Source organism: Pelophylax lessonae (assembly GCF_965119305.1).
Source record: "Pelophylax lessonae genome assembly, chromosome: 5".
Taxonomy (NCBI): domain Eukaryota; kingdom Metazoa; phylum Chordata; class Amphibia; order Anura; family Ranidae; genus Pelophylax; species Pelophylax lessonae.
Window position 1 is genome coordinate 24,598,200 of NC_138772.1, and position 26,892 is coordinate 24,625,091.

Genomic DNA, 26,892 nt, shown 5'->3' on the forward strand with positions numbered 1-26,892 from the left:
ACTTAGTTATTATACATCTCTGATTAATAAACAAATTTGATTTTTTTTTTTCAATTTTGTTATTGCATATGTTTTATAGCAGAAAGTAAAAATATTGTGTTTTTTTTTTTCAAAATTGTCAGTCTTTTTATATAGAACGCAGAAAAAAAAACCCTGCAAAGGTGATCAAATACCACCAAAAGAAAGCTCTATTTGTGAGGGGGGGGGGGCACATACATTTAATTTATATACAGCATTGTAAGAAAGGCCCGCAGCAAAAAAAAATAAATAAATAAATAAGCGTAGGGCCTCATGGAAGGGTTTAATGGGCTACGGTCAGTCAAGTGTTAAGGCAGCTGGTTCAAGTGGAGGTCAAGGTCAGGGATTGGTCAGTGTCAGGTAGGTGGGGTAGTTAGAGAATGAAGTGGGGGGGTTTACTTACGGTTTCAGCACAATTTTTCGGGAGCCAAGAAGAAAGGATCCCCACCTTCCCGTCCTGGATTGGGTGCGTTCTCCGAAGATTTGTTTTGCTGGTTGGGTTTATTTGGATGTGGGGTTTTGGGTTGAATGGGTTGGTTTGTTGTGCTTTTTGGTTGGTTTTGTGTTGGCGGTTGGGGGTCTTTGGAGGCAGTAAAATCAGTTGTTGGTAACAAAGTTCATAGGGTGACCCATCTAAGGTATGGAGCCCTCTAGTGTATCCCGGTTAATAGTGGATTAACGGGAAGTGGTAACAAGGAGGTATCAGTGGTCAAGTGGGTTGTCCCCGAGCTGGTGTTGCGCGGCTGGGGACCGTTTAACGAGTTACGCTGATACATAGTCAATTGGAATTTGGTGCCTCCCAAGACCAACAACTCATTTCAGGGATACTGGAGTATTTATGGTTATGTTAATAATTTATGTGTTTTGGTTAATTTTGTTAATAAATGGCCCACTGGACCACTTTTCTCCAAAACTGGTGTCACTGGTGTTTTTATAGTTTAACATAGTGTTTAAGGGGTCATATGGGAGTAGCATCGGTAATACCCTATTCATGATCACGCAGTTGTCAGTTAAAGTGATGCAGTGTCATATTGCAGAAAATGGCCTGGTCATGAAGGAGGAAATCTTCCAGGGGTCAAGAGAGTAATGAAAGTGCTGGATATACTGTAAAGGTATAGGCTGTAAAAATCTACCCTAGGTATACAGTTCCATACAATAAAGGTCACAATTTATATATAAATATATATATATATATCATTGTTTTACATATATTGCAACAGGGACTGCATTAAGTGTGTATTAAATGACCAAAGTCGTCTCATAACCACTTGTTACCTCTATGACCCAAAGATGGTTTCTCCTCCGAGCTCCAGACACTTTGTCACAAACTAAAAAAAAAAAATAATATATATATTTTTTTTATATATACAAATATATGCTTTACTTTCGGTTGTATCATTGATATGAAATTACAGATCTGATCAAAAGAGGATTTATTTTAATACTAGTCAAGGTATTTCTAAGTACCAGAGAGTGAAGAGATGATATTGAGGAAGGGATGCAGAATCCCCTTTTCTTGTAACATATTATGGTAACTGACTCTCTGTGTTCTGATGTCTCCTCCAGAATGAAGACTCTGGTAGCTTTGGTTTTGCTGGTGTCGTTGGGTCTGGCTTGGTGCTGCAGCCGTCCACCGGGAGGTAAGAATAATATAAAGGTAAAAAAGAAAATAAAAATGATTTTGGAACACTAGGTGAGGAGGAGGGTTGGAATACACTAATGGCAGCAGTTAGGTAATCAAAAGAACTCCTCCAGGTATTTTAAACAGATATGCAATAAAGGTATTAACAACACTCGCCTAAAAACTAGACCAATTGCACAGTTTTTATACAGCGTATTCCTGTCTCTCATTCTTAGTAAAATACAGCCATATTAAAAATGTAAAATCAGAAAACACTTAGAGTCCAGATGCAGAAAATAAAACCGTATTGAAATTGAAGTTCAGAATTACTGTCACGTACCTAGTCGGAAGTCGGAGTGGTGGGAGGGTTCCCTTTGTGGCTGAGTGCAGAGAACTCAGCAACATCCGCACGCAACATCCGTGTGCATTTCTGCTCAAATTAGTGTTGCTATGCTGAGTATTGCCAAATGTGCCTGTTCTTATGTGATTTATTCCCTGACAAATACACAACGAGTCCAGCGAGAAGGAAACCCAACTGGGACCACTCACAGGATGAAACAAAGAAGAGCGGTAGCGGAAGGTCTCCAGTGTGCCAACAGCACCTGTCTCGAGGGGCAGAATTCAGCCTGGCCGGTCCGTACCCAAGTGGAAAGGCTTCCAGGAAGGATGGTGTGTCCCTGATGCTAAGCACTGTCCCTGACAAATGGGTGACCTGTCCCTACTCTAGCCACATGCAAAATGCGTGCCAACCCAAGGAGCCATGATCTTGAATAGACTCTTACTGACCTAAGATGGCCACAAATGTCACATGGGACACCAGCATCCAATCGGATTATGCCTCTCTGTGACCGAGGAGAACATAGAGGAACTAGGTTCCTCTCATTTTCCTCCTCCACTTGCATTGCCGCTGTGGATGAGCTCCACCTACACTAGAGAAAATAGACCACACCTGTCTATAAGCTCCTACATAAGAAAGATATGCTGCAAAAAAACAACACATAAAAACAACAAGGTGTATTCATTTTCTTGGTCTATATTTTGCATATGGGTAAAACAAGTATACCCCTACATTTGCCACCATTTCAAATCCATGAATTTAGAATTGGGTGTTCCAGATTGGGTGGCAATAATTAGAACCCCATTAAGAAGTATGCTGTGGAACCTGTCTTATTTATATCTCAGATACAGAATCTCACAAAAGTGAGTACACCCCTCACATTTTTGTAAACAATTATTATATCTTTTCATGTGACAACACTGAAGAAATTATACTTTGCTACAATGTAAAGTAGTGAGTGTACAGCTTGTATAACAGTGTAAATTTGCTGTCCCCTCAAAATAACTCAACACACAGCCATTAATGTCTAAACCGCTGGCAACAAAAGTGAGTACACCTTTAAGTGAAAATGTCCAAATTGGGCCCAATTACCCATTTTCCCTCCCCGGTGTCATGTGACTCGTTAGTGTTACAAGGTCTCAGGTGTGAATGGGGAGCAGGTGTGTTTAATTTGGGATTATCGCTCTCACTCTCTCATACTGGCCACTGGAAGTTCAACATGGCACCTCATGGCAAAGAACTCTCTGAGGATCTGAAAAAAAGAATTGTTGCTGCCAGCATTGCTGCAAAGGTTAAAGGGGTGGGGGTTCAACATGTCATTGCTCAGACCATACGCTGCACACTGCATCAAATCGGTCTGCATGACTGTCATCCCAGAACAAAGCCTTTTCTAAAGATGATGCACAAGAAAGCCTGCAAACAGTTTGCTGAAGACAAGCAAACTAAGGACATGGATTACTGGAACCATGTCCTGTGGTCTGATGAGACCAAGATAAACATATTTGGTTCAGATGGTGTCAAGCGTGTGTGGTGGGAGCCAGGTGAGGAGTACAAAGACAAGTGTGTCTTGCCTACAGTCAAGCATGGTGGTGGGAGTGTCACGGACTGGGGCCACATGAGTGCTGCCGGCACTGGGGAGCTACAGTTCATTGAGGGAACCATGAATGCTAACATGTATCGGGACCTACTGAAGCAGAGCATGATCTGCTCCCTTTGGAGACAGGGCTGCAGGGCAGTATTCCAACATAATGACCCCAAACACACCCCAAGACAACCACTGCCTTGCTAAAGAAGCTGAGGGTAAAGGTGATGGACTGGCCAAGCATGTCTCCAGGCCTAAGCCCTATTGAGCATCTGTGGGGCATCTTCAAACCGAAGGTGGAGGAGGGCAAGGTCTCTAACATCTACCAGCTCCGTGATGTCATCATGAAGGGGGGGGGGGAGAGGACTCCAGTGGCAATCTGTGGAGCTCTGGTGAACTCCATGCCCAAGAGGGTTAAGGCAGTGCTGGAAAATAATGGTGGCCTCACACATTATTGACACTTTGGGTCCAATTTGGACATTTTCCCTTGGGAGTGTGCTCAATTTTGTTGCCAGCAGTTTAGACATTAATGGCTGTGTGTTGAGTTATTTTGAGGGGACAGCAAATTTACACTGTTATACAAGCTGTACACTCACTACTTTACATTGTAGCAAAGTGTCATTTCTTCAGTGTTGTCACATGAAAAGATAGAATAAAATATTTACAGAAATGTGAGGGGTGTTCTCACTTTTGTGAAATACTGTATATCGGGTCTGGTGTTCTCTTTGCTATTAATGGTTTGGTGGTGGAAATGTAATAGCTGGAGGATACTTTGCTGCTTCAGGGCTTCAGAGCTCGTAGTCTTCAAGTCAACTAGACATTCTACATTATGACAAAGGTGTCCTTTTATGAAACTGAGATGAGCAGTGATCCTGCTGATCGCAGCTCATTTCCGATCATTATTGGTTTATGAAACAGAGATGATCCAGGGAGAACGCTGATCATCTCTACAGATGGAGAATCTGTCATTGACTGACACAGAAACGGCCAGTTTATTAAGCTGCGATCTCCGCACTTCACTAGTGATCTGTGCTAGAATTCACACTCCCAGATTCACCAGCCTGGAGGTGGTGAATCGGGGAGAGAAGACAGAATGGGGGGAGAACTGAGGGGGAAGAAGGAAGATTATTGACTTCCCTCTTCCTGGTTCAGACCCCCCAACACAGTAATCATGTCCCCCTGCCATATTTATGTGTGTATATACATATATATACTGTGTGTGTGTATATATATATATATATATATATATATATAGATATATATATATATATAGATATATTGTGTGTGTGTGTGTATATATATATATATATATATATATATATATATATATATATATAGATAGATATTTAATGTGTGTATATACTGTATATATAAAATGTATGTGTGTGTGTGCGTAAGCAGTATATACATATATTTATGTAGGGGGATTAATTATTTTATTAATATTAGTGGGGGTCGAATGCACGTGTACTCAACAGTGATAATCTATCACTGCTTAATAAATTTTCACTGGTTATGGTAATCTCGCTTTGTCTCAAGAGATTACAGGCAGCCCCATTCACTTGTACACAGATCTCGGCCCTTCTCCGAAGAAACAGTTCTCCTCTGTTCACCCTGTGGGAACTAAAGTTCACCACTTCATAAAAAGGGTGCCAGAGGAGATCATTTTCCTCGGAGAACTGCCGAGAAGTGAACGGAGAAAAAAATTCACAGTTTCATAAACGTACACCAAAGTGTACTTGACTAGAATGTGAGGCAATTAAAATTAAAACGGAACCAAAAATGACAGGTTAATGATCTGAAGCCCAATAGCTACACCAAGGAATGACTCAAAAAGCAGAAACAGACCTTACCCCCTCTCCCCGCTTTCTTCTTTATCCACTTCCCATTGAACTTCCCACCATCCCTCTCACTTTTGAGCCACATTGCCACTGTATTGCTATTGATGAGGCATCTTGCTGTGTATAATCTGGTATATTTTGGTAAAGAAGATGTGGTATTCTGAGCTACATTTACTAGAATCTCACCCATGCCTTCATGCAGTTTATATGTCTTCCCAGAGCAAAGAATCATGTCCATGTCTTCTTTTCTGGATACCTTTCAGTCTCTCACATACTTTCAGACGGGGATTTTTTTTTCTTCTTGGAGCTTTGAGCTGCCTTTGTGTGAAGTAGCAGCACGCTTGGGGGGAATTCCTGGGTGGGAACATACTTGTGTAGCACCCTCCTAGTTAGGTGCTAGGTAAAAGCATCTTATGCTCCTTCTGCTTATCAGGGGAGTCTGATCTATTGGGTTGCCTGTTGCATGTTTCCAGGTGTGATCCACTGGGTCTGAGCGAGTGTCCCCTCTGTATCCAATAAGGGAGCTTGTTGGACAGTGGAGGAAACCCAGCCAGTGACGCATTGGCTTTTGTGGGAGTCTCAGTGGTTTCGCACTCTTGCAGTGCATCCTGGGATTGCTCATAAAAGTCAGGGGGACATGTGACAGGGTGTCTTTGGTGGGAAGCAGAGTCCCAGGAGGATGCTGATGGCTGGTCTCTTCTCCTGTTGCATGAGAAAAGTGGTCTTAGGTAGAGTTGAGCGAACATCTGGATGTTCGGGTTCATCGGGTTCAACTGAACTTGATAAAAAAGTCTGGGTTCGTGACCCGGACTTAACCCGAACTTTGTCCCGATCCCGAACCCCATTGTAGTCAATGGAGACCCGAACTTTTGAGGACTAAAATGCCTCTAAAACACACATGGAAAGGGCTAGAGGGCTGCAAATGGCAGCAAAATCATCTTAAGAGCATGGCAAGTGCTCTGCAAACAAATGTGGATAGGGAAATAACTTAAAAGAACATAAAAAACAGAAAAATAAAAAACAATCATCTTCTTTTTAATGATGTAGGAGGAGGACGGGGCCCATATGGAGTAGGAGGTTGAGGTGGTGGAGGATATGGCGGTGGATATGGGGGTGTAGGTGGAAGCAGCGGCGGCAGTGGAGGAGGAGGACGAGGTAGCCAATGCTGGTTTTGGTTTTTAATAAAAACATTTTTTAAATTCGGGTACACCCCAAAAGAGTAAGAAAGATCAAATCCAGCAATGGCTGGGTAAGGCCGGTATACATGACTATTCTGCACAAGGTACGGACAAGTCCTGTAGGATCCATACCTGGTTCATTTTAATGAACGTGAGCTTGTCCACATTGGCTCTGGACAGGCGGCTGTGCTTGTCTGTGATAACGCCCCCAGCCCTGCTAAATACCCGTTCAGATAATACACTGGCTGCAGGGCACGCCAGCACCTCCAAAGCGTAAAGGGAAAGCTCAGCCCATGTGCCCAACTTGGACACCCAGAAGTTGAAGGGGGCAGACCCGTCATTCAGTACGTCTAGGCGTGTGCACACATACTGCTCCACCATGTTAGTTAAATGCCTCCTGCTATGATGTTCCATATCAGCTGCTGGTGCTGCTGCTTGTTGTGGCGTGCTGACAAAGCTTTTCCACATGTCGGCCATGCTAACCCTGCCTTCTGAGGTGCTGGCGGTGCCCTGGCAGCATTGACGACCTCTTCCTCCTCCTCCCCTGCCTTGGCCTTGTGCTTCCACTGTGCCCCCGCTGTCAGGTGGGAATGCCACCAGCAGCGCGTCTACCAGCGTGCGCTTGTACTCGGGCATCTTGCGATCACGCTCCAGTGAGGGAATTAAGGATGGTACGTTGTCCTTGTAACTGGGATCCAGCAGGGTGGCCACCCAGTAATCAGCACAAGTTACTATGTGGGAAACTCGGCTGTCATTGCGGAGACACTGCAGCATGTAATCGCTCATGTATGCCAGGCTGCCCAGCGTCAACGAAAAGCTGTCCTCTGTGGGAGGTGTATCGTCCGTGTCCTCTGTATCCCCCCATCCAAGCACCAGTGATGGCCATGAGCTGGCCTGGGTGCCACCCTGCTGGGAACATGGTTCCATATCCTCCTCCATCTCCTCCTCCTCATCCTCGTCATCCTCCAGAACTGTGCCCCTGCTGAACAATTGTGTCCCTGGCGTTTGTGTGTGCAGGAAACCACCCTCGGAGCCACTTGTGAATGACTGCCCTGAAAGCCTTGGAAATGTTACCTCTTCATCCTCCTCCTCCTCCTCATCCTGTGCCACATCCTCTTCCATCATCGCCCAAAGTGTTTTTTCAAGAAGGCATAGAAGTGGGATAGTTAAGCTGAGAACGGCATCATCGGCACTGGCCATGTTGGTGGAGTACTCGAAACAGCGCAACAAGGCACACAGGTCTCGCATGGAGGCCCAGTTACAGTGGGTACGGAAAGTATTCAGACCCCCTTAAATTTTTTCACTCTTTGTTATATTGCAGCCATTTGCTAAAATCATTTAAGTTCATTCTTCTTCCTCATGAATGTACACATAGCACCCCATACTGACAGAAAAACACAGAATTGTTGACATTGTTGCAGATTTATTAAAAAAGAAAAACTGAAATATCACATGGTCCTAAGTATTCAGACCCTTAGCTCAGTATTTAGTAGAAGCCCCCTTTTGATCTAATACAGCCAGGAGTCTTTTTGGGAAAGATGCAACAAGTCTTTCACACCTGGATTTGGGGATCCTCTGCCATTCCTCCTTGCAGATCCTCTCCAGTTCTGTCAGGTTGGATGGTAAACGTTGGTGGACAGCCATTTTTAGGTCTCTCCAGAGATGCTCAATTGGGTTTAAGTCAGGGCTCTGGCTGGGCCATTCAAGAACAGTCACGGAGTTGTTGTGAAGCCACTCCTTCGTTATTTTAGCTGTGTGCTTAGGGTCATTGTCTTGTTGGAAGGTAAACCTTCGGCCCAGTCCGAGGTCCAGAGCACTCTGGAGAAGGTTTTTGTCCAGGATATCCCTGTACTTGGCCGCATTCATCTTTCCCTCGATTGCAACCAGTCGTCCTGTCCCTGCAGCTGAAAAACACCCCCACAGCATGATGCTGCCACCACCATGCTTCACTGTTGGGACTGTATTGGACAGGTGATGAGCAGTGCCTGGTTTTCTCCACACATACCGCTTAGAATTAAGGCCAAAAAGTTCTATTTTGGTCTCATCAGACCAGAGACTCTTATTTCTCACCATCTTGGAGTCCTTCAGGTGTTTTTTAGCAAACTCCATGCGGGCTTTCATGTTTCTTACACTGAGGAGAGGCTTCCGTCGGGCCACTCTGCCATAAAGCTCCGACTGGTGGAGGGCTGCAGTGATGGTTGACTTTCTACAACTTTCTCCCATCTCCTGACTGCATCTCTGGAGCTCAGCCACAGTGATCTTTGGGTTCTTCTTTACCTCTCTCACCAAGGCACTTCTCCCCCGATAGCTCAGTTTGGCCGGACGGCCAGCTCTAGGAAGGGTTCTGGTTGTCCCAAACGTCTTCCATTTGAGGATTATGGAGGCCACTGTGCTCTTAGGAACCTTGAGTGCAGCAGAAATCTTTTTGTAACCTTGGCCAGATCTGTGCCTTGCCACAATTCTGTCTCTGGGCTCTTCAGGCAGTTCCTTTGACCTCATGATTCTCATTTGCTCTGACATGCATTGTGATCTGGAAGGTCTTATATAGACAGGTGTGTGGCTTTCCTAATCAAGTCCAATCAGTATAATCAAACACAGCTGGACTCAAATGAAGGTGTAGAACCATCTCAAGGATGATCAGAAGAAATGGAAAGCACCTGAGTTAAATATATGAGTGTCACAGCAAAGGGTCTGAATACTTAGGACCATGTGATATTTCAGTTTTTCTTTTTTAATAAATCTGCAACAATGTCAACAATTCTGTGTTTTTCTGTCAGTATGGGGTGCTATGTGTACATTCATGAGGAAGAAGAATGAACTTAAATGATTTTAGCAAATGGCTGCAATATAACAAAGAGTGAAAAATTTAAGGGGGTCTGAATACTTTCCGTACCCACTGTATTACTGATGAAGTGGTGCTGTTCCGCAGAGCGACTCACACTCGCACAATCTGACCAGCATGTGCAAGGTGGAGTTCCACCTTATGGGCACGTCACATATGAGGCGGTGAGCGGGAAGGCCGAAGTTACGCTGCAGCGCTGACAGGCGAGCAGCAGCAAGGTGAGAACGCCGAAAGCGAGCACAAACGGCCCGCACTTTCTGCACCACCAAATTCAGCACATGCGCCAAGCAAGGGATGTGTGTCAAACCGGCTAGGCCCAGAGCTGCTATGAGATTTCAAAATGATAGTGGTGCGCCAGACTTTAAAAGGGTGTATGCCAATGCTGATATTCACATATACAGTGCACAATCCAAAATATATATAAACTCATGAAGTGTCCATAGAAAGGTGCAATTATCCAAAGTGTCCATACATATTAAATTCCAAGTGCAGCTTTCCCAAGTGTCCAAAAGGAGGATCCCGTGTAAACTTAATATACACCTCTGTGAGTGATATACAATCCCACCACCAAGTGAATTGGTCTCTCACCTCAACTGTAGACCCGATCACGGGTCCTTAACAGCGTTTATCTGTACACAGAGATCCACGAGCCACGGAGGCTAAGACCAGCCTCTCACCTCCAGAGCGATTGTGGCATATACAGGGGAATAAATAAAAAGATCTAGTGCTCTCTGCTATAAATCGTATGCAGTTTAATTTAAGTAAATGACCGTACTCACAATGAGGGCGCTCTGTAGCCCATAGTAGTAAGCGTGTATAACCTCCAGGAAGAGAGACGGCATCAAGCACGCAGGCTCCGCCCCCTATACGCGTTATTTATTTGTTGCACTATTGATAATTGATTTTTGTAGTAGTCACTTTTTTGGTTGCGCTGATAGCCTTTTGATTCACATTTGCTATGAGATTTTGCCCGTTATCGCACACCACCAGGCCGGGCTTGAGGCTCACTGGCAGCAACCACTCATCGGTCTGCAGTTCAATGCCCCTCCACAACTCCTGCGCGGTGTGTGGTTTTTCACCCAAACAGGCAAGTTTTAAAACTGCCTGCTGTCGTTTACCCCTGGCTGTGCTGAAGTTGGTGGTGAAGGTGTAACGCTGACCGGAAGAGGAGGCGGTAGAGGATGAGGAAGCGGAGTAGGAGAAGTTAAGAACAGGAGGCAAACTGAAGCGCCTTGCAATCCTTGGTGGTGGAAGGACATGCGCCAAACTGCTATCCGCCTCAGGCCCAGCCGCCACTGCATTTACCCAGTGTGCTTTTAGGGAGATATAACCCTGACCGTGCTTACTGGTCCACGTATCCGTAGTTAGGTGGACCTTGCCACACTCAGCTTTATTTCGAAGTCCCAGCAATTGTGCATAGTTTATTCAGTTGGAGTATCCCACTCATCCCTTCTCTCATCCCAGTTTTCCAATAAAACAACAAAAACCCAAAACCCTGGACTGTTTCTGACTGACCCAAGAAGTAGTAGACAATATAGAATATGCTATATTGTCAAGTTGTTGCTATGGGTAACCCAGGGGAATCTGTAACCAGCAGCTCCCATGGGAGTAGTGCTACATTTGGGGGCTCGTCCGGGATGTCGCCCTGGGTTACCTGCCCGTTTGCTAATGGCAATGGCCGAAGAAAATTCTCAAAAATGTCACTTTTGCTTCAGAGACTAGAGAGTGTTTTAATGCTCAATACAAGTGTGAGGCCTGCTCTACAGAAGATAGGGAGAGTGGAATGAAGAGAAAATTGCACAATAATGGTTGCCCATGGCAACGGAAGGATTTCTCTCAAAATTGCAATCTGTGTATTCAAGCGGTGAAAAGTTTCTTTCTGCATCCCGTTGTCCGCTCACGTGATTTGCTGGATGGCGGGAGAAATGCATCTTTTTGTGAGTATGGACTGTGTCTGCTTAACAGTGAAAGGTGCAAGTATGGACTGAGAAAATGGCGGCGTGGGGCACATGGATTGGTGTGCCGGGGCTGCGTGTATGCCAGGACTATATGGAAAAAAGTTGACCATGCATATGATGACAGTGGGACATTCTTTCTGAACAGTGGCAGTGTAGATACTGTGAAGCAATCTGTCAGCCATGCAGTTAATGACAGTGGGACATTTTTCGGATACAGCATGGTGGGCCTTGCTTGTACATGTGCTGGGAAGAGAACTGTTGACCATGCATATGCCAGCAGGACAATTCTCCGGACTGGCAATCAGGGTCCAAAAATTACTTCCACCTTTGGGTGTGGCTAAGAGGGAGACCCATGTGCAGAGGAGCAAAATGGAGAGTGCCTGAGCAAGTCAGAGCGGATCAGCATTCGATCCACATGTTGGCGGAGAACCTGCTGGGCAGACCAGGGAGCAGACCGGAGAGCCGAAGACGTCCACCCTGTGGGATACAAGGGTGCGGATGGTCCCCAATGGAAGACTGGCATTATGCACCGGAGGTGACAAGGAGCATTTGGGCCTGGTATGTCCCCAGTGTTTGAATGTGACTATGTGGGTGCAGGTGTGGAGCCATTGCGGGCATTGCGGTCATCTGCTGCTGCCGGCGGAGTTAAGTGAAAGTCAGCCCAAGAAGTTGTGTGTGTCGTGGGAGACCGGAGTCACTCTGGCCTTGTTGGCTTTGGAATCAGGGCCTCTTCAGGGTTGTGGGAGAGGAGTGCTGAGAGTAATGGTGCAGCTGGAGACCATGCAGCCTGTCGGTGGTCCAGTTTGCTCATGGAAGGAGACCCGAATGTCCAAGCCAGGATGCATGCAGGTAGTGCCGGCTGGGGAGTGGCCACCCGATGCATTGAAAACTGCAGCAGTAGAAGCTAAGTCTGCTCCCATAAAATTTGAGGAGAAAAGATGGCCAGCGGTGACCAGGGCTGCTAAAGTGAGTGTAAGCAGTGAGGAAGAAGCCGGGGTCATTGATGTGGGTTCTCCTAGTTTCCAGAATCAGTTTGGGTCCTTAGAAGGAATCAATGTCTGGAGATCTGAAGATGAAGTTGAGCGGAACTAGGGATCTGAGGAGCGGAGCAGTCAACCTTGTCCTAATGTGCTAGAAATGCCAGATGAAGAGACTAGGGACTCTGTGGTGCTGGGAGAGCATGCCAAGAGTCTGAGGTTCTGTGAGGCCTATGCCAGTTGGGTACGAGATTTAACCCCACCCAAGACCTATGCCCGGGCTCGGGACCAAAATGAAGCCTATGACTCTTTGATCAGGCAGGAATAGACCTAATTTTCTCCAGCTGGGAGAGGGAACCGGAAAACTCTTCCCAGGTTCTCAAGGATGCAGCGGTGGCTACAGAATAAAGTAGCTATGGAATATGGGTATGATTACCCTTATGCTCCAAGGGAGGTCATGTTCGAGATTGAGACAAAAAGAAAGTCCTGGTGTGACAAAGCCATATGGGACTTCCTGTTTGTTCCTAAGCCATACAGGAATTCCTAATTCCTCCAGGATGGATCTTTGGATGAACTTTTTGTTGGTCAAGACCCAGTGGAACCATGGACGGTCCATCTACCTGGACCGAGTGGAGGTCCGTCACCCAGACGGATCGGGTCAGGCCTGGTCGATCCGTGTGAAGGATAATGACGGGAAGTTAGCAAGGCTTCCCCATCCTGACTTCTATATTTAAAGAGAACTTTCAAAGATTTAAGAAATGGCTGGCTAGCCTATGTTCAGAACTGAGTAAAGCAAGAGGGAAGTTCCTTCCAGTTCAGACACTGTTGGGGCATACATCCCCTTTCCACTACCCCTTCCCCTTCTATCTTTGCTGAAGGAGTTGGGAGGACTAAAAGGGTGCTAAAAGCCAATGGACTCAAAATTAGAGGGTTAACCCTCCCAGGAGAAATTTTGAAGAATCGTTCAAGTTTTTGTTTCATAGACCCTTTGGGCCATGGGGCCAGGGTCACGGATTACAAAAAAAAGAAGAAAAGAGAAGTGAATTTCTACCTCAAAGTTTCAGATGGACTCCTAGGGCCAATGGGCCAGACCTGGAACTTTAACGGCAGCTGCCCAGGAAGAAGTGGGCAGCATACCAAGAGTTTGGTGGGGGGTGCCCTGTTATCGTCAGGGACCCCTGAAGAGACTCTTTTCTTCCCCATGGGACTGTTGGGTTGCTCAGGCTCCAGCAACCGACCTCCTGTTTAAAAAACCAAAGTGTACCGACTCCCTGATGGCTTTGTCGATCTGAACCACATCAGTGGCCCGGGACTCCCTCCGGGCACCCTTCCACTCCCGCATAACCCCCCCCCCCCACTGTTTTGCCCTTCCTCTCCCCCCCCGTCCTTCTTGCCCCTCTTACTCCCTTCTTTTTCTCCCCCCCCCCCCTTGTTGCCTCGAGTTGGCCGCTACCTAATTTGTTTCCCTATTGTGGCTGGACCACAAACTTTTGCTGCACTACGGCCTCCCTTTTTGCCCTACCCCCAGCCGCCCCTGTGCACTGTGTTTATCCCTTGTACCTGTATTCCGGGCGCCCAGCTTTCCCCTTTCCTATTCCTTAACCTGATTGTTATGCTACTACTTGCTGTTCATGATGTCATTTTGACGTGTATTCATCTGTTATGCACCACTGTTACCTATTGGTATTGTTTTGTACTACATTCCTTCTGCCTTAATAAAAACCGTTTGAACAGAAAAAACCAAAGTGGACTATTGTAGGTAGTCAGTGACAGGGCTCAGGACCACCTTGGAGGAGGGGACTGTTCGTCGGTTCAAAACTACAGAAAGAGCTGGCCATTTTAGTCAGGGACTTAGAATGAGAAGGTCGCCCCTGCGGGGAGGGTCTTCTCATCATCCTGAGTTCAGATAGTGATTGTGCTACTGTATACTTTTGAAGTGCCTAACCTTTCTTTTTTCTTTCAGGTGGTACAGAATATAGTGATAGTCAGTTAGAATGTTAAATTCACTCACCAGAGCAGGCTTTGCTTGGTAGGGGGTGAATTGTTCCAAATGCACTTATATTGTACTATATTGTGTGTGTGTGTGTGTGTGTGTGTGTATATATATATATATATATAAGGGACTTGGCTCATTTTGGTGGGGGGTGGATGTAGCACCCTCCTAGGTAGGTGCTAGGGATCGTTGATGAATTATTAAAAATAATAAAATATTATTTTAAATGGTGGATGATTCTTAATAATAATTATTTATACAGTATATTAGATAGTGGATATTCAGTGAATAAAAACTAAAATCTCATGTGCAGCATATGAAAAAAGTGCTAGTGCAAGTATGTGCTAACATGAAGTGCCTGTGTTCCAATAAGTTAATATAGTTAATATATATCTATAAATGATAAATAATAAATATTAAATATTCATAAAACCCCCAACAAATATGTGCCAGTGAACAATTGATGTGATGCGGTAAAGCAAATAAATTAGAATCAATATATATATATGTATATCCAAAAATACAAAAATACAAAAAAATACAAAATATTTTTTCTGTACACAAAGTGCAGGTACAAAAAACAGAGAAAAGAAAAAAAATCAAAAAAATCTTATTAAAGTGCAATGCATAAAAAGAAAAAATTCCCCAGGTTAAATAATGCAATCTTAATTACAAAATTAAAGTTCAGTTAAACATAGTCCATGTTGTAATCCTCCCGTGACAAAAGTGCCAATGTGCTGATTAAGACAATTCCAAGGTGCTCACAGTGTATCAGTGAAGATCCTTTCACCACAATAATCAATGCGCCTGGGTAAACTCACCAGATATGTTGCTGGTAAAACCAGCAGCCAAGCCTTATTCACATTAAATTACACTCTGGACTCCTCTCTCCTTGATCTCCACAGCTCAGCTCAATCAAATGTAGAATCACATGGAGGAACAAAGAGGAATGCCACACATAGTGTTAAACTGTGTGACTATAGGTATTTTATTTAAAATCTAAGTTCAAAACACTCACAATAGTTGGTGTCTGCCAGATCCCAGTACCGCCATCCATTGCCGATGGTCGGCTGTCTTGTAATGACAACTGATGTGGCTGAGAAGCCACTCGGCTGTCATTACAAGGAGCGGGAGGGGACATCCCCTCCTCCTGCCTTCCGCGGCTCGCCCTGGTCTCCTGTCCCACTGGGAGACCCGGGCAACCAGCCTGCACGGCGCCGAAGACCCAATCAAAGCCACATTCGGCACTGATCGGGTCTCCATGCAAAAACCAGGAAGTGATGTCATGACATCACTTCCGGGTACTGGCGCCAGATTTAAAAAAATGACAGCATTCAAAACAGTCAAACTTGGCATTTTGAATGCTTTTAAGTGCAAAGGAGGGGTTTGGGGTCTTTTAGACCCCCAGATCAATCCGCAAGAGTACCTGTCAAGACTGTCTAAACTATGGCCACATATCAGGGACAGTGGAAATTTCCTAACTGACCTTTAACAATTATCATGATCATACACAGATGTTGACATGTCCTTATCACTCATTGTTTGAGCCCCTAATACTTACCTGAGCTCTTCTCAATCCAGTGATGTCCATGAGAGCAGTGCCTCTTCGGGGACTCGCACTCCTGATTGGCTTTTGGAAGCAGCTGGAGCCATTGACTCCAGCTGTTGTCAAACACAGCCAGTGAGCAAATCAGGAGGCAGAGGGGGCGGGGCTGAGTTGTAGCTCCATGTGTGAATGGACAGACAGAGGGGGCTCAGGAGTGCACCTGCTTGGTGCTTGCTCTGGGGGCACCCAGCAGGAGGGAGGAGTGCCAGCGTGGGACTCGAGAAGAGGAGGATCGGGGGTGCTCTGTGCAAAACCACGGCAACAGAGCAGGTAAGTATAACATGTTGTTTTTTTTTTTAAACTTGGATTTATTATCGCTCTAAAGCGAGATGACAGGAAGAAAGCAGAAGGCAAACATCAGAGTAAATGCAGATCTATACAATGCCATTTTTAAATAGAGATTTTATAGAACGTTATGGTATTATTATTAATATTATTATTATTATTAGTTAATATATTAGCAACATTGCAGAATAACAATTTTAGGCACTTAATAGATTACATTAAACAATGAGGTTGATTTACTTAAGGCAAATATACTGTGCATTGCAAGTACAGTTGCTCCAGAGTTTAGTAAATTAGGTAAAGATTGCTTTTTTTCCAACGGGATTGTGGGGGGGGGGGGGAGAGCAGTTTCGAACTGAATGTATGTAATGGCAAGGAGTGCTGGGGTGTGCTGAAGGGTCTATTGATGCTGGGTGCTGGGGAAACTATTGTTGTTGGATGGGATCTTTTTTGTGGAAGAAGGGGGTCTGTTGTTGCTGGGGAGGTCTTCTGTTGCTCATGGAGGATCTATTGTTTCTGGGGCGGGTCTCATGTTGCTGAGGGGTCAATTGTTTCTAGGAGGCATTTACTGTTGAGGGTGGGGTCTTTGTTGCTAGCTGCTGAAGGGTCTATTGATGCTGGCTACTGGGGAATATGTTGTTGCAGGAGGGAATCTATTTATTTTTGCAGGGGGGTCTGTTATTGCTGGGGTGGGTCCTATGTTGCAGGGGGTTAATCGTCACTGGGAGAGATTTATTGTTGAGGGAGGGGCTTATTGTTACTGGGGAGGTATATTGTTGCTGGTGGGGGATCTAATGTTGCTGGGGTGGGTCTTTTGTTGCACTGGGTCAATCGTTGCTGAGGGGGATCTACTTTTGAGGGAGGAGTCTAATGTTGCTGGCTGCTGGAGGGTCTATTGATGCTGGCTGCTGAGGAATCTATTGTTACTGAAGGGGATCTTTTTATGCAGAGGAAGGAGGTCTGCTGTTGCTAGGGAGGTCTCCTGTTGCTCATAGAGGATATATTGTTGTTGGGGTGGGACTCATGTTGCTGGGGGGTCAGTTGTTTCTGGGAGGGATTTACAGTTGAGGGTGGGGTCTTTGTTGCTGGCTGCTGAAGGGTCTATTGATGCTGGCTACTGGGGAATCTGTTGTTGCTGGAGGGAATCTATTTTTTCAGGGGGGTCTGTTGTTGCTGGGGTGACTCCCATGTTGCAGTTAGTTAATCGTTGCTGGGAGGAATCTACTGTTGAGGGAGGGGTATATTGTTGCTGGCTGCTGGAGGGTCTATTGATACTGGCTGAATGTTGCTTGGGTGGATCTATTGTCGCTGGGGTGTCCATTAGTGATGGCTGGGATCAATTCTTTTGTTTGGGGGGGGCACAAACAAACCTGTCCCCCGCACTCCCCCCACCCCCATTGTTTAATCAATCGATCACCCGCTCGATCACCACTTAATTCGCCCGTCACCCGTCACCTCCCAGGCTGCCCGCCAGCCCCTGAACTTACCCCATCCAGGTCATGGCTTCAGCGCCTTCCCTCCAGCATCTCCTCCTGAGTTCCAGCAGGTGTTTTTCCTCCCAGCCAATCAGGTCTTAGAACTCCTGACAAATCGGGTTTCAAGATCTACATGGCTGGGAGGAGAAGCAGAAACACATTAGCGAACATTAATTCGCTAATATCACACAAGTGGGTGGGCCCGGGGCACATTCCTCTGTGCCCCGAGCCTACCCTTTTTGAAGCTAATTAGAGCCTCATGCTCTAATCATGTTGTTAAGAAAAAAAAAAAAAAACATTGAAATCAATGCGTTTGGTGCCCTGCATGGAGATTAGGGGCCAGGTACATGGATTAGAGGGGCGGTGCCCCTGCACCCGTTATGAGCGACCATCACTGGTAGATCTGTTTTACTGTCTTTCTTGTTATCATTAACAAATTCCATACAAAATGATACTTGGTTCTGTATTCTCTAAAAGGAGCAGTACTGGGAGGTGGGTAAGAAGGTGGAACCAAGGGACAGTGCTTGGAGGTGGGTAGGGTGCGGAGTCAAGGGGTGACTCAGAAGGGAGGAGTTAGTTCCTGCACCTATTCTCACTTTGCAAAGAATACCCAATCGCATGCAAGGAGAATTAAAAAACAGTATTTTTGCTTGTATATTGTTGGATGATAGAAATCATCAGAGCTTCTCCTCAGATCTAGAGTAAATGCACTAGCAGTGCACAGTATATTTGCCTTTAGTAAATCAACCCAACTGTCCCAGTCAAATTATTGACCTCGTTGCAGTTTACAGTTATTTTGTTGGTGAAGGCCCCTTTAGAACAATGGAAATACTTTGTACAAGATGTATAATAACTGAGTGTGTTTTGTTTTTCTTTCTTCAGCCAAAAATATTGCCAGATGCGGGGAAGCCTCGCAGAGTTCTACTTTTTTGGGCGAGCCTATTGGTTACGCTTGGAAGGCCATTGATGGTGTGAACGATACCAACTTTCAGAAAGGCTTCTGTACCCACACAAATGGAGACCCATCACCCTGGTGGAAGTTAGACCTGAAACAGAAATACGCAGTGAATGTCGTTGTAGTTACTGGCCGTTCCGAATACGTTATAGTGCGGATGATGGGTGCTGAAGTCAGAATTGGAAATTCTCCAGACAATAACAACCCAGTGTAAGTACCACAGGGACACTGTAAGGGATTGTGTCAATGGGCTTTGGACTTGTGTCAATTTCATCAGTTTGAAAGGCTTCTGAGATCATTCAGAATTTTACTTTCTGCTGATCTGCAATAACCTGCTTCAAGAGAGGTTTGCATTCTCATAGACTTGTAGGAGACAAAAGCCTCATGACACAGGCCCTAAGCACCACCCTGAACCCAAAATAAGAGACATTATTGCATGACTTGATTTTGTATATATATATATTGAAAGAGAATGTAAACATTCTGAGAAAACAGTTGGTCTCACAGGAGTGTGCACTATGATATTAAACACAAAGAAAAAAATTATATCAAGCCTACTGACTTTCTTATGCAGCACTACCTCTCTTGGTTTGGTCCCTCACACCATCTCCCAGCACTACTGTGCTTTTGTGCAGCCCTGCACCTCTCTGCTTTTTCTCTTGGATCTCCCTGCTGCTCTGGCCGACTCCCCAGATGCTGGGCAGAGACCTCCTCTCTCCAGAGTGCATCCCTGAATCACTGTCAGGCCCTTGATTATGAAGGTTGGTCACACTTACAACACACAACCTGCTGGCCTTCAGTAACACCTGGACCCAGGCTTAGTTGCTTCTTCCTTTCCTCAGCTCTTTGAAGTCTCTGGACACCAGAACCCAATCTAAAGCCTCGCACAGACGCAACAATTATCGGCCGACCGATCGTCCGACTTTTGTCCAGAGTGGTGTTTTGTTGGTTGGAATGTGCCTAGACTGCACACGAATTTTCTCGGCCAACAAAAATCTACTTCAGAAGTGATGTCACGTGTTGGTTTGTTTTCTTTGTGTTTTTTCTTCACTGAGCATGCCCAGACTTGCTCATCAGATTTTTCCCTGTCGAAATCTGTACTGACTGCACGAAAATTGGCCGTTGTGTTGACGGCCAACAAAAACTTTATAGCATGCACACCGGCCGAAAAGTCAGAGTTGGTTGTCGGAAGCAGGGCAGCCATCAGAAATGTTGGGGCCCCTTACACAGCTTTAGGACTGGGCCCCCCGGTGCTTGACCACCAATCTTCCCCATGGCCCGCCCACTGGCCATCTTACCAAGTCCTTCAGTGCACCCACTTTTATTTTAGCACTCTTACAACTTAATATATGAAAATAAAAATTGTGTATTACAAGTCATCAGTGCTTTCAATATTTAACAGTAAGACTCCATTCACACTAGTCCGACTTGGACCGCGACTTGTCAGCCTGACAAGTCGCGGTCCATCACGCTCCCATTGTGTAGTACAGGAGCCGTTCTAATAGGAGCGACACAAGTCACTCCGACTTAGAAAAAGGGTCCTGTACTACTTCGGGGCGACCTGGAGCGACTTGCATAGATATTAATTTTATGAAGTCCGTGCAAGTCGTACCGAAGTCGCGGTGCACGCGACTTCATAGGTCGCCCCGAAAGTCGTGCCGCTGCAGTGTGAACCGAGACTTAGGGAATACAACCCTCCCTTATCTTAGATATTTCCTCTTTCATACATGAATCAAACAATATAACAACTCTTGATTGACTGAGAGCTGGTTCACATTTGTGCGGTTTGCGAGATCGCATGTAATTCGGGGGGCGCACTGCTCCTTCATTACATGCGATCTCCTGTGCGGATGTGAGTTCAGCCATACACTTTGTATGGCTGAATTCGCAGCGCATCCGCAGCAAACTTGCACATGAGGCATTTTTTGAGCCGCCTCAGAATCGGATCGCACAGTGGTTCACACTTGTGCAATCCGATTCTGTGCGAACTGTCAGATCGCACTGCGATATGCGATCAAACTGGGGGTGTCGTTAACATTTAATTGACACCCCCTGCGTATCGCATATGGCAGTGTGAACTGCCAGATGTGCGGATGCGATGCGGGATCACGCTGCATATTCGCAGCGTTCCCGCATCGCACAAATGTGAACCGAGCCTAAAGCACAATAGCTTTATTCTCCTTAGAAATTCAATTTAACAGGCATGAAATAAACACACTATTAAAAACCAAAAAACCCAACCATCAGGTCCCCACATTTTATAAACAATCCTGTATTCATACGTACATGCCCCCTTAGAATTTAGTGACCAGCATACATGCCCCTTAGAATGCAGTGACCAGCATACATGCCACCTTAGAATGCAGTGACCAGCATACAGGCCCCCTTAGAATGCAGTGACCAGCATACAGGCCCCCTTAGAATGCAGTGACCAGCATACATGCCCCTTAGAATGCAGTGACCAGCATACAGGCCCCCTTAGAATGCAGTGACCAGCATACATGCCCCTTAGAATGCAGTGACCAGCATACAGGCCCCCTTAGAATGCAGTGACCAGCGTACAGGCCCCCTTAGAATGCAGTGACCAGCATACATGCCCCCTTAGAAAGCAGTGACCAGCATACAGGCCCCCTTAGAATGCAGTGACCAGCGTACATGCCCCCTTAGAATGCAGTGACCAGCATACATGCCCCTTAGAATGCAGTGACCAGCGTACATGCCCCCTTAGAATGCAGTGACCAGCGTACATGCCCCCTTAGAATGCAGGGACCAGCGTACATGCCCCCTTAGAAAGCAGTGACCAGCATACAGGCCCCCTTAGAATGCAGTGACCAGCGTACATGCCCCCTTAGAATGCAGTGACCAGCATACATGCCCCTTAGAATGCAGTGACCAGCATACATGCCCCCTTAGAATGCAGTGACCAGCGTACAGGCCCCCTTAGAATGCAGTGACCAGCATACAATCCCCTTAGAATGCAGTGACCAGCATACATGCCCCCTTAGAATGCAGTGAGCAGCGTACAGGCCCCCTTAGAATGCAGTGACCAGCATACATGCCCCCTTAGAATGCAGTGACCAGCATACAGGCCCCCTTAGAATGCAGTGACCAGCATACATGCCCCCGTAGAATGCAGTGACCAGCATACATGCCCCTTAGAATGCAGTGACCAGCATACATGCCCCCTTAGAATGCAGTGACCAGCGTACAGGCCCCCTTAGAATGCAGTGACCAGCATACATGCCCCCTTAGAAAGCAGTGACCAGCATACAGGCCCCCTTAGAATGCAGTGACCAGCATACATGCTCCTTAGAATGCAGTGACCAGCATACAGGCATCCTTAGAATGCAGTGACCAGTGTACATGCCCCCTTAGAATTTAGTGGCCAGCATACATGCCCCTTAGAATGCAATGACCAGCATACATGCCCCCTTAGAATGCAGTGACCAGCGTACATGCCACCTTAGAATGCAGTGACCAGCGTACATGCCCCCTTAGAATTTAGTGACCAGCATACATGCCCCTTAGAAAGCAGTGACCAGCGTATATGCCCCCTTAGAATGCAGTGACCAGCGTACATGCCCCCTTAGAATGCAGTGACCAGCGTACATGCCACCTTAGAATGCAGTGACCAGCATACAGGCCCCCTTAGAATGCAATGACCAGCATACATGCCCCCTTAGAATGCAGTGACCAGCATACAGGCCCCCTTAGAATGCAGTGACCAGCATACATGCCCCCTTAGAATGCAGTGACCAGCGTACATGCCCCCTTAGAATGCAGTGACCAGCGTACATGCCACCTTAGAATGCAGTGACCAGCATACAGGCCCCCTTAGAATGCAATGACCAGCATACATGCCCCCTTAGAATGCAGTGACCAGCATACAGGCCCCCTTAGAATGCAGTGACCAGCATACATGCCCCCTTAGAATGCAGTGACCAGCGTACATGCCCCCTTAGAATACAGTGACCAGCATACAGGCCACCTTAGAATGCAGTGACCAGCATACAAGCCCCCTTAGAATGCAGTGACCAGCGTACAGGCCGCCTTAGAATGCAGTGACCAGCGTACATGCCACCTTAGAATGCAGTGACCAGCGTACATGCCGCCTTAGAATGCAGTGACCAGCGTACATGTCGCCTTAGAATGCAGTGACCAGTGTACATGCCTCCCTAAGAATGCAGTGACCAGCGTACATGCCACCTTAGAATGCAGTGACCAGCGTTCAAGCCCCCTTAGAATGCAGTGACCAGCATACAGGCCCCCTTAGAATTTAGTGACCAGCATACATGCCCCTTAGAATGCAGTGACCAGCATACATGCTCCTTAGAATGCAGTGACCAGCATACAGGCCCCCTTAGAATGCAGTGACCAGCATACATGCCCCCTTAGAATGCAGTGACCAGCGTACATGCCACCTTAGAATGCAGTGACCAGCATACATGCCCCCTTAGAATGTCTGTCTGTGTCCCATCAGGAGTCCAAATAAAAGAACAGGTGGACCAGCAGCAGGCTGCAGTGCCAGCACATCACACATTCAAAGTTTAGTGACTAATTACCCTCCACGCTGATCTTCATTCTGCTCCAGGCATGTACCTGCGAGAGCTGGGGACACTTCCTCCAGCATAATGATAACCACACCCCCATGCTGAGTGCTGGCCAATCAGCTACTTGCCAGGATCTACCAGCGGGCACTCGGAGGAAAAGAAAGCCTGTATGCAGGGATTTCTTCTCCTTCTCTCCTCCTCAGTCAGACGGCGGCGGCGGTGGGAGGCGTGTGGCGACGATCTTGCTGATGATTAGAACGCCCCCACCCCCACTAAACACACGCACAAACAGTATTATCCCATATCCCCCCCCCTGTGGCGGGGGAGGGGGGGTCGCGTGCGGGTGGCGGTCGTGGTGAAGAACGATAATATTTTTAAAGTGTAAAGCCCCGTACACACGTACCGATTGTCGGCCGTAAATATTCGGCCGCCGACCGATCGGCCGATTGTAGGCTTGTTAGTATGATGCTTCCAACAGCCGACAGCACATTTTCGGCCGAACAGAATCTGTCGTGCAAGCATTAAAATTTTTATTGGCCGTCACCAGAACGGCCGATTGTTCGCCAGTCAGTACAGAATTCGGCCAACAAACAGCAGATTAGCAAGACTGGGCATGCTCAGAAATGAAAAAACACACGGAAAGTTAACCATCACATGACATCACTTCTGCAGTCGGCTGTTGTTGGCCGACAAAATTTGTGTGCAGTCTTTAGCAGTTTTCAACAGACACGACAGCCCTGGACAAAAGACGGCTGATCGTTCGGCCTACGATCGCTATGTGTGTACGGGGCTTAAGGGAAGCAGTCCCTGCCGGGCCCCTCTAGAGGCTCAGGCCCCTTACACCAGTACTGCCTGTACCCCCCTGATGGCGGCCCTGGTCGGAAGCATCATACTAACAAGCCGAAAATCGGCAGATCTGACGTTGGCCGAAAATTCCCTGCCAATTTTCGACGCGTGTGTACGGGGCATAAGAGTTACAAAGCCCAGAGAAAACTGGAAACCCAATTTTCTCTGCTCAGAACAGATATTCTGGAGCCTCTCAATTTGAAGAGAAACCCTGTGTGTCATTTACATCTTCTGACACCGTGGCAGGGCCTAGCACTATATAGATATATGTATATATATATATATATACTGTATATATATATCTCCTAGAAATAAATAAAATGATTACCTCCCAAAAAAAATCTCCAAGTCGCAACAGTGATATTGAATACTCAAATTTTTGAACTCCAATGTCATTCAAATTTTCTATAATACTATGAAAATGCCACCCTTGTGCTAATCTATACACCTTTCAAATCAACTTAGCCTTATCCAGGGCTTTTTTTCTGCCGGAACGCACCGGAACGGCGTTCCGGAACCTTTGGCAGCAAGCCCTGTTCTCTTCCACTTGTCACGTAACACTGAAGCTGGTAGAGGACTCACTTCCTCCACCAGCTTCTGTGTGGTAGTGACGGCGCTGCATCCAGGGCACATGAATAGCCGGGATGTGACTGTCCCGGGTCTGGACGCTGCAAATGTAACATTTTTTTTTTGTCTTTGGGGCTCCGCCTGCCGCCTCTCCCCACTGTGTAGCACGGAGTCAGGGTTCACTAAACTGCTGTGAAACTCCTCCTCCAGCTCTCTGCTACATTCCTTATAGGTGGAGAGGAGCAGAGCTTCAGGAAACGTCACTAGCTTTAAAAAAAACAAGCCCGGGCAGAGCTAACAGAGCGGTCAGCGGTGACGGCTGCATTCTGAGAGAGGTGAGAGAGCTGTGGGGGAGGACGAGAATATGTCAAAAGGTGAGAGAGCTCTTTGTGTGGGTGTGAGGGAGGGGATTATTGTAATCAGGTGAAAAAGCCTTTTGTGTGTGGGGGGGGGAGGGGATGATATGTGAACAGGTGAGAGCTGGGGGGATTTGTGAACAGGTGAGAGCTGGGGGGGGGATTTGTGAAAAGGTGAGAGCTGGGGGGAGGGGATGATTTGTGAACAGGTGAGAGCTGGGGGGGAGGGGATGATTTGTGAACAGGTGAGAGCTGGGGGGAGGGATGATTTGTAAACAGGTGAGAGCTGGGGGGAGGGGAGGATTTGGGATTTGTGAACAGGTGAGAGCTGGGGGGGGGATTTGTGAAAAGGTGAGAGCTGGGGGGAGGGGATGATTTGTAAACAGGTGAGAGCTGGGAGGAGGGGAGGATTTGTGAACAGGTGAGAGCTGGGGGGGGGGGATGATTTGTGAACAGGTGAGAGAGCTGGGGGGAGGGGAGGAGTTGTGAACAGGTGAGAGAGCTGGGGGGAGGGGAGGATTTGTGAACAGGTGAGAGAGCTGGGGGGGGGGGATTTGTGAACAGGTGAGAGAGCTGGGGGGGAGGATTTGTGAACAGGTGAGAGCTGGGGGGGAGGGGATGATTTGTGAACAGGTGAGAGAGCTGGGGGGAGGAGTTGTGAACAGGTGAGAGAGCTGGGGGGAGGGGAGGAGTTGTGAACAGGTGAGAGAGCTGAGGGGGAGGGGAGGATTTGTGAACAGGTGAGAGAGCTGGGGGGAGGGGGGGATTTGTGAACAGGTGAGAGAGCTGGGGGGAGGATTTGTGAACAGGTGAGAGAGCTGGGGGGAGGATTTAAGAACAGGCGAGAGCTGGGGGGGAGGGGATGATTTGTGAACAGGTGAGAGAGCTGGGGGGGGGGGAGGGGAGGATTTGTGAACAGGTGAGAGCTGGGGTCATGATTATAGAATGTATAGCACAGTATACAGGGGTAGTGGTTAGGAGTGTGTATCATACAGTGTAGCTTACATGCACCTGATCATAGCCTTGATGCTGTGCTGTATGGTACATACTGTACCTTTTAATGTTCTGTACTGTACATGTTTATGGCTGCTGCACCCTGTATGATCTGCACTCCTCAGCACTGCACAATACACACTCCTGAGTCCTGCACTCTGTGTGCTTCTCTTTTCTGAACCTTGCGCTTTCTGCGATACGCAGTTCTAAGCCTCGATCACACCCACTTTTGGCAACCGTATAATTTTTAGGCGTGAGGAAGGTGTGACTGGGGTGGGGCTGTGGGCGGAGTTGGGGTGGAGTTGTGGGCGGAGTTGTGGGCGGGGAAGGTGAGTTCTAGCACCTATTCTCTGAGAAAAAAAGCCCTGGCCTTATCCTAAAGTGGAACTAAAGAAAAACCTTCTTTTTTATGTTGAATAGAGTAAAGGAGGGCTATAACCCCTGTCTTTTTTTTTTTTGCCATCTTTGTCTCACTGGGGACATTTCCCTTGACTTCCTGTTTCACAGCCACAATAGGAAGTAAGGAAACTAGTGTCCCCATTTAAAGATTTTCCTCTTCCTGTTCTGGTAATAACCCGAAGATCCGTGAGATTTTCTTTCAATTGTATGCTTTCTGATCATGGTAAACCAGGCAAATAGAGAGGGTAAATCCCTCTAATGGGGGCACAGGCAGCAATAATAACATGACAGGGGTTCTAATCCTCCTCCACTCTATCCTACATTACATTATGAACTCTTAAGAGGTAGGTACAAATTTATTCATATTATCCATGTAGCACACACCATTAATTTATCCGACATTAAGGATAAACTGTGAAAATTACAGGAAAATGCATTTTTTGGTAGTTTTGTTTTTTAACCACTTAAAGCGGAGTTCCACCCAAAAGTGGAACTTCCACTCTTTTGTTTCCT

General features: G+C 46.7%; 2 protein-coding genes across 2 annotated transcripts in view; one reads left to right on the plus strand and one right to left on the minus strand.

Moving 5' to 3' along the window:
* The window catches only part of LOC309555861 (fucolectin-like), a gene marked incomplete at its 5' end in the record, with an annotated part of 554,318 nt that overhangs the window by 345,428 nt on the left and 181,998 nt on the right, over positions 1–26,892 (minus strand). The gene's annotated exons all lie outside the window — the stretch shown is intronic.
* The window catches only part of LOC309555554 (fucolectin-6-like), a gene marked incomplete at both ends in the record, with an annotated part of 58,890 nt that continues 33,583 nt past the window's right edge, over positions 1,586–26,892 (plus strand). Inside the window, 2 exons of the mRNA XM_082257618.1 lie at positions 1,586–1,658; positions 18,596–18,878. Coding sequence (XP_082113744.1) covers positions 1,586–1,658; positions 18,596–18,878 — 356 coding nt within the window. The remainder of the gene's footprint in view (positions 1,659–18,595; positions 18,879–26,892) is intronic.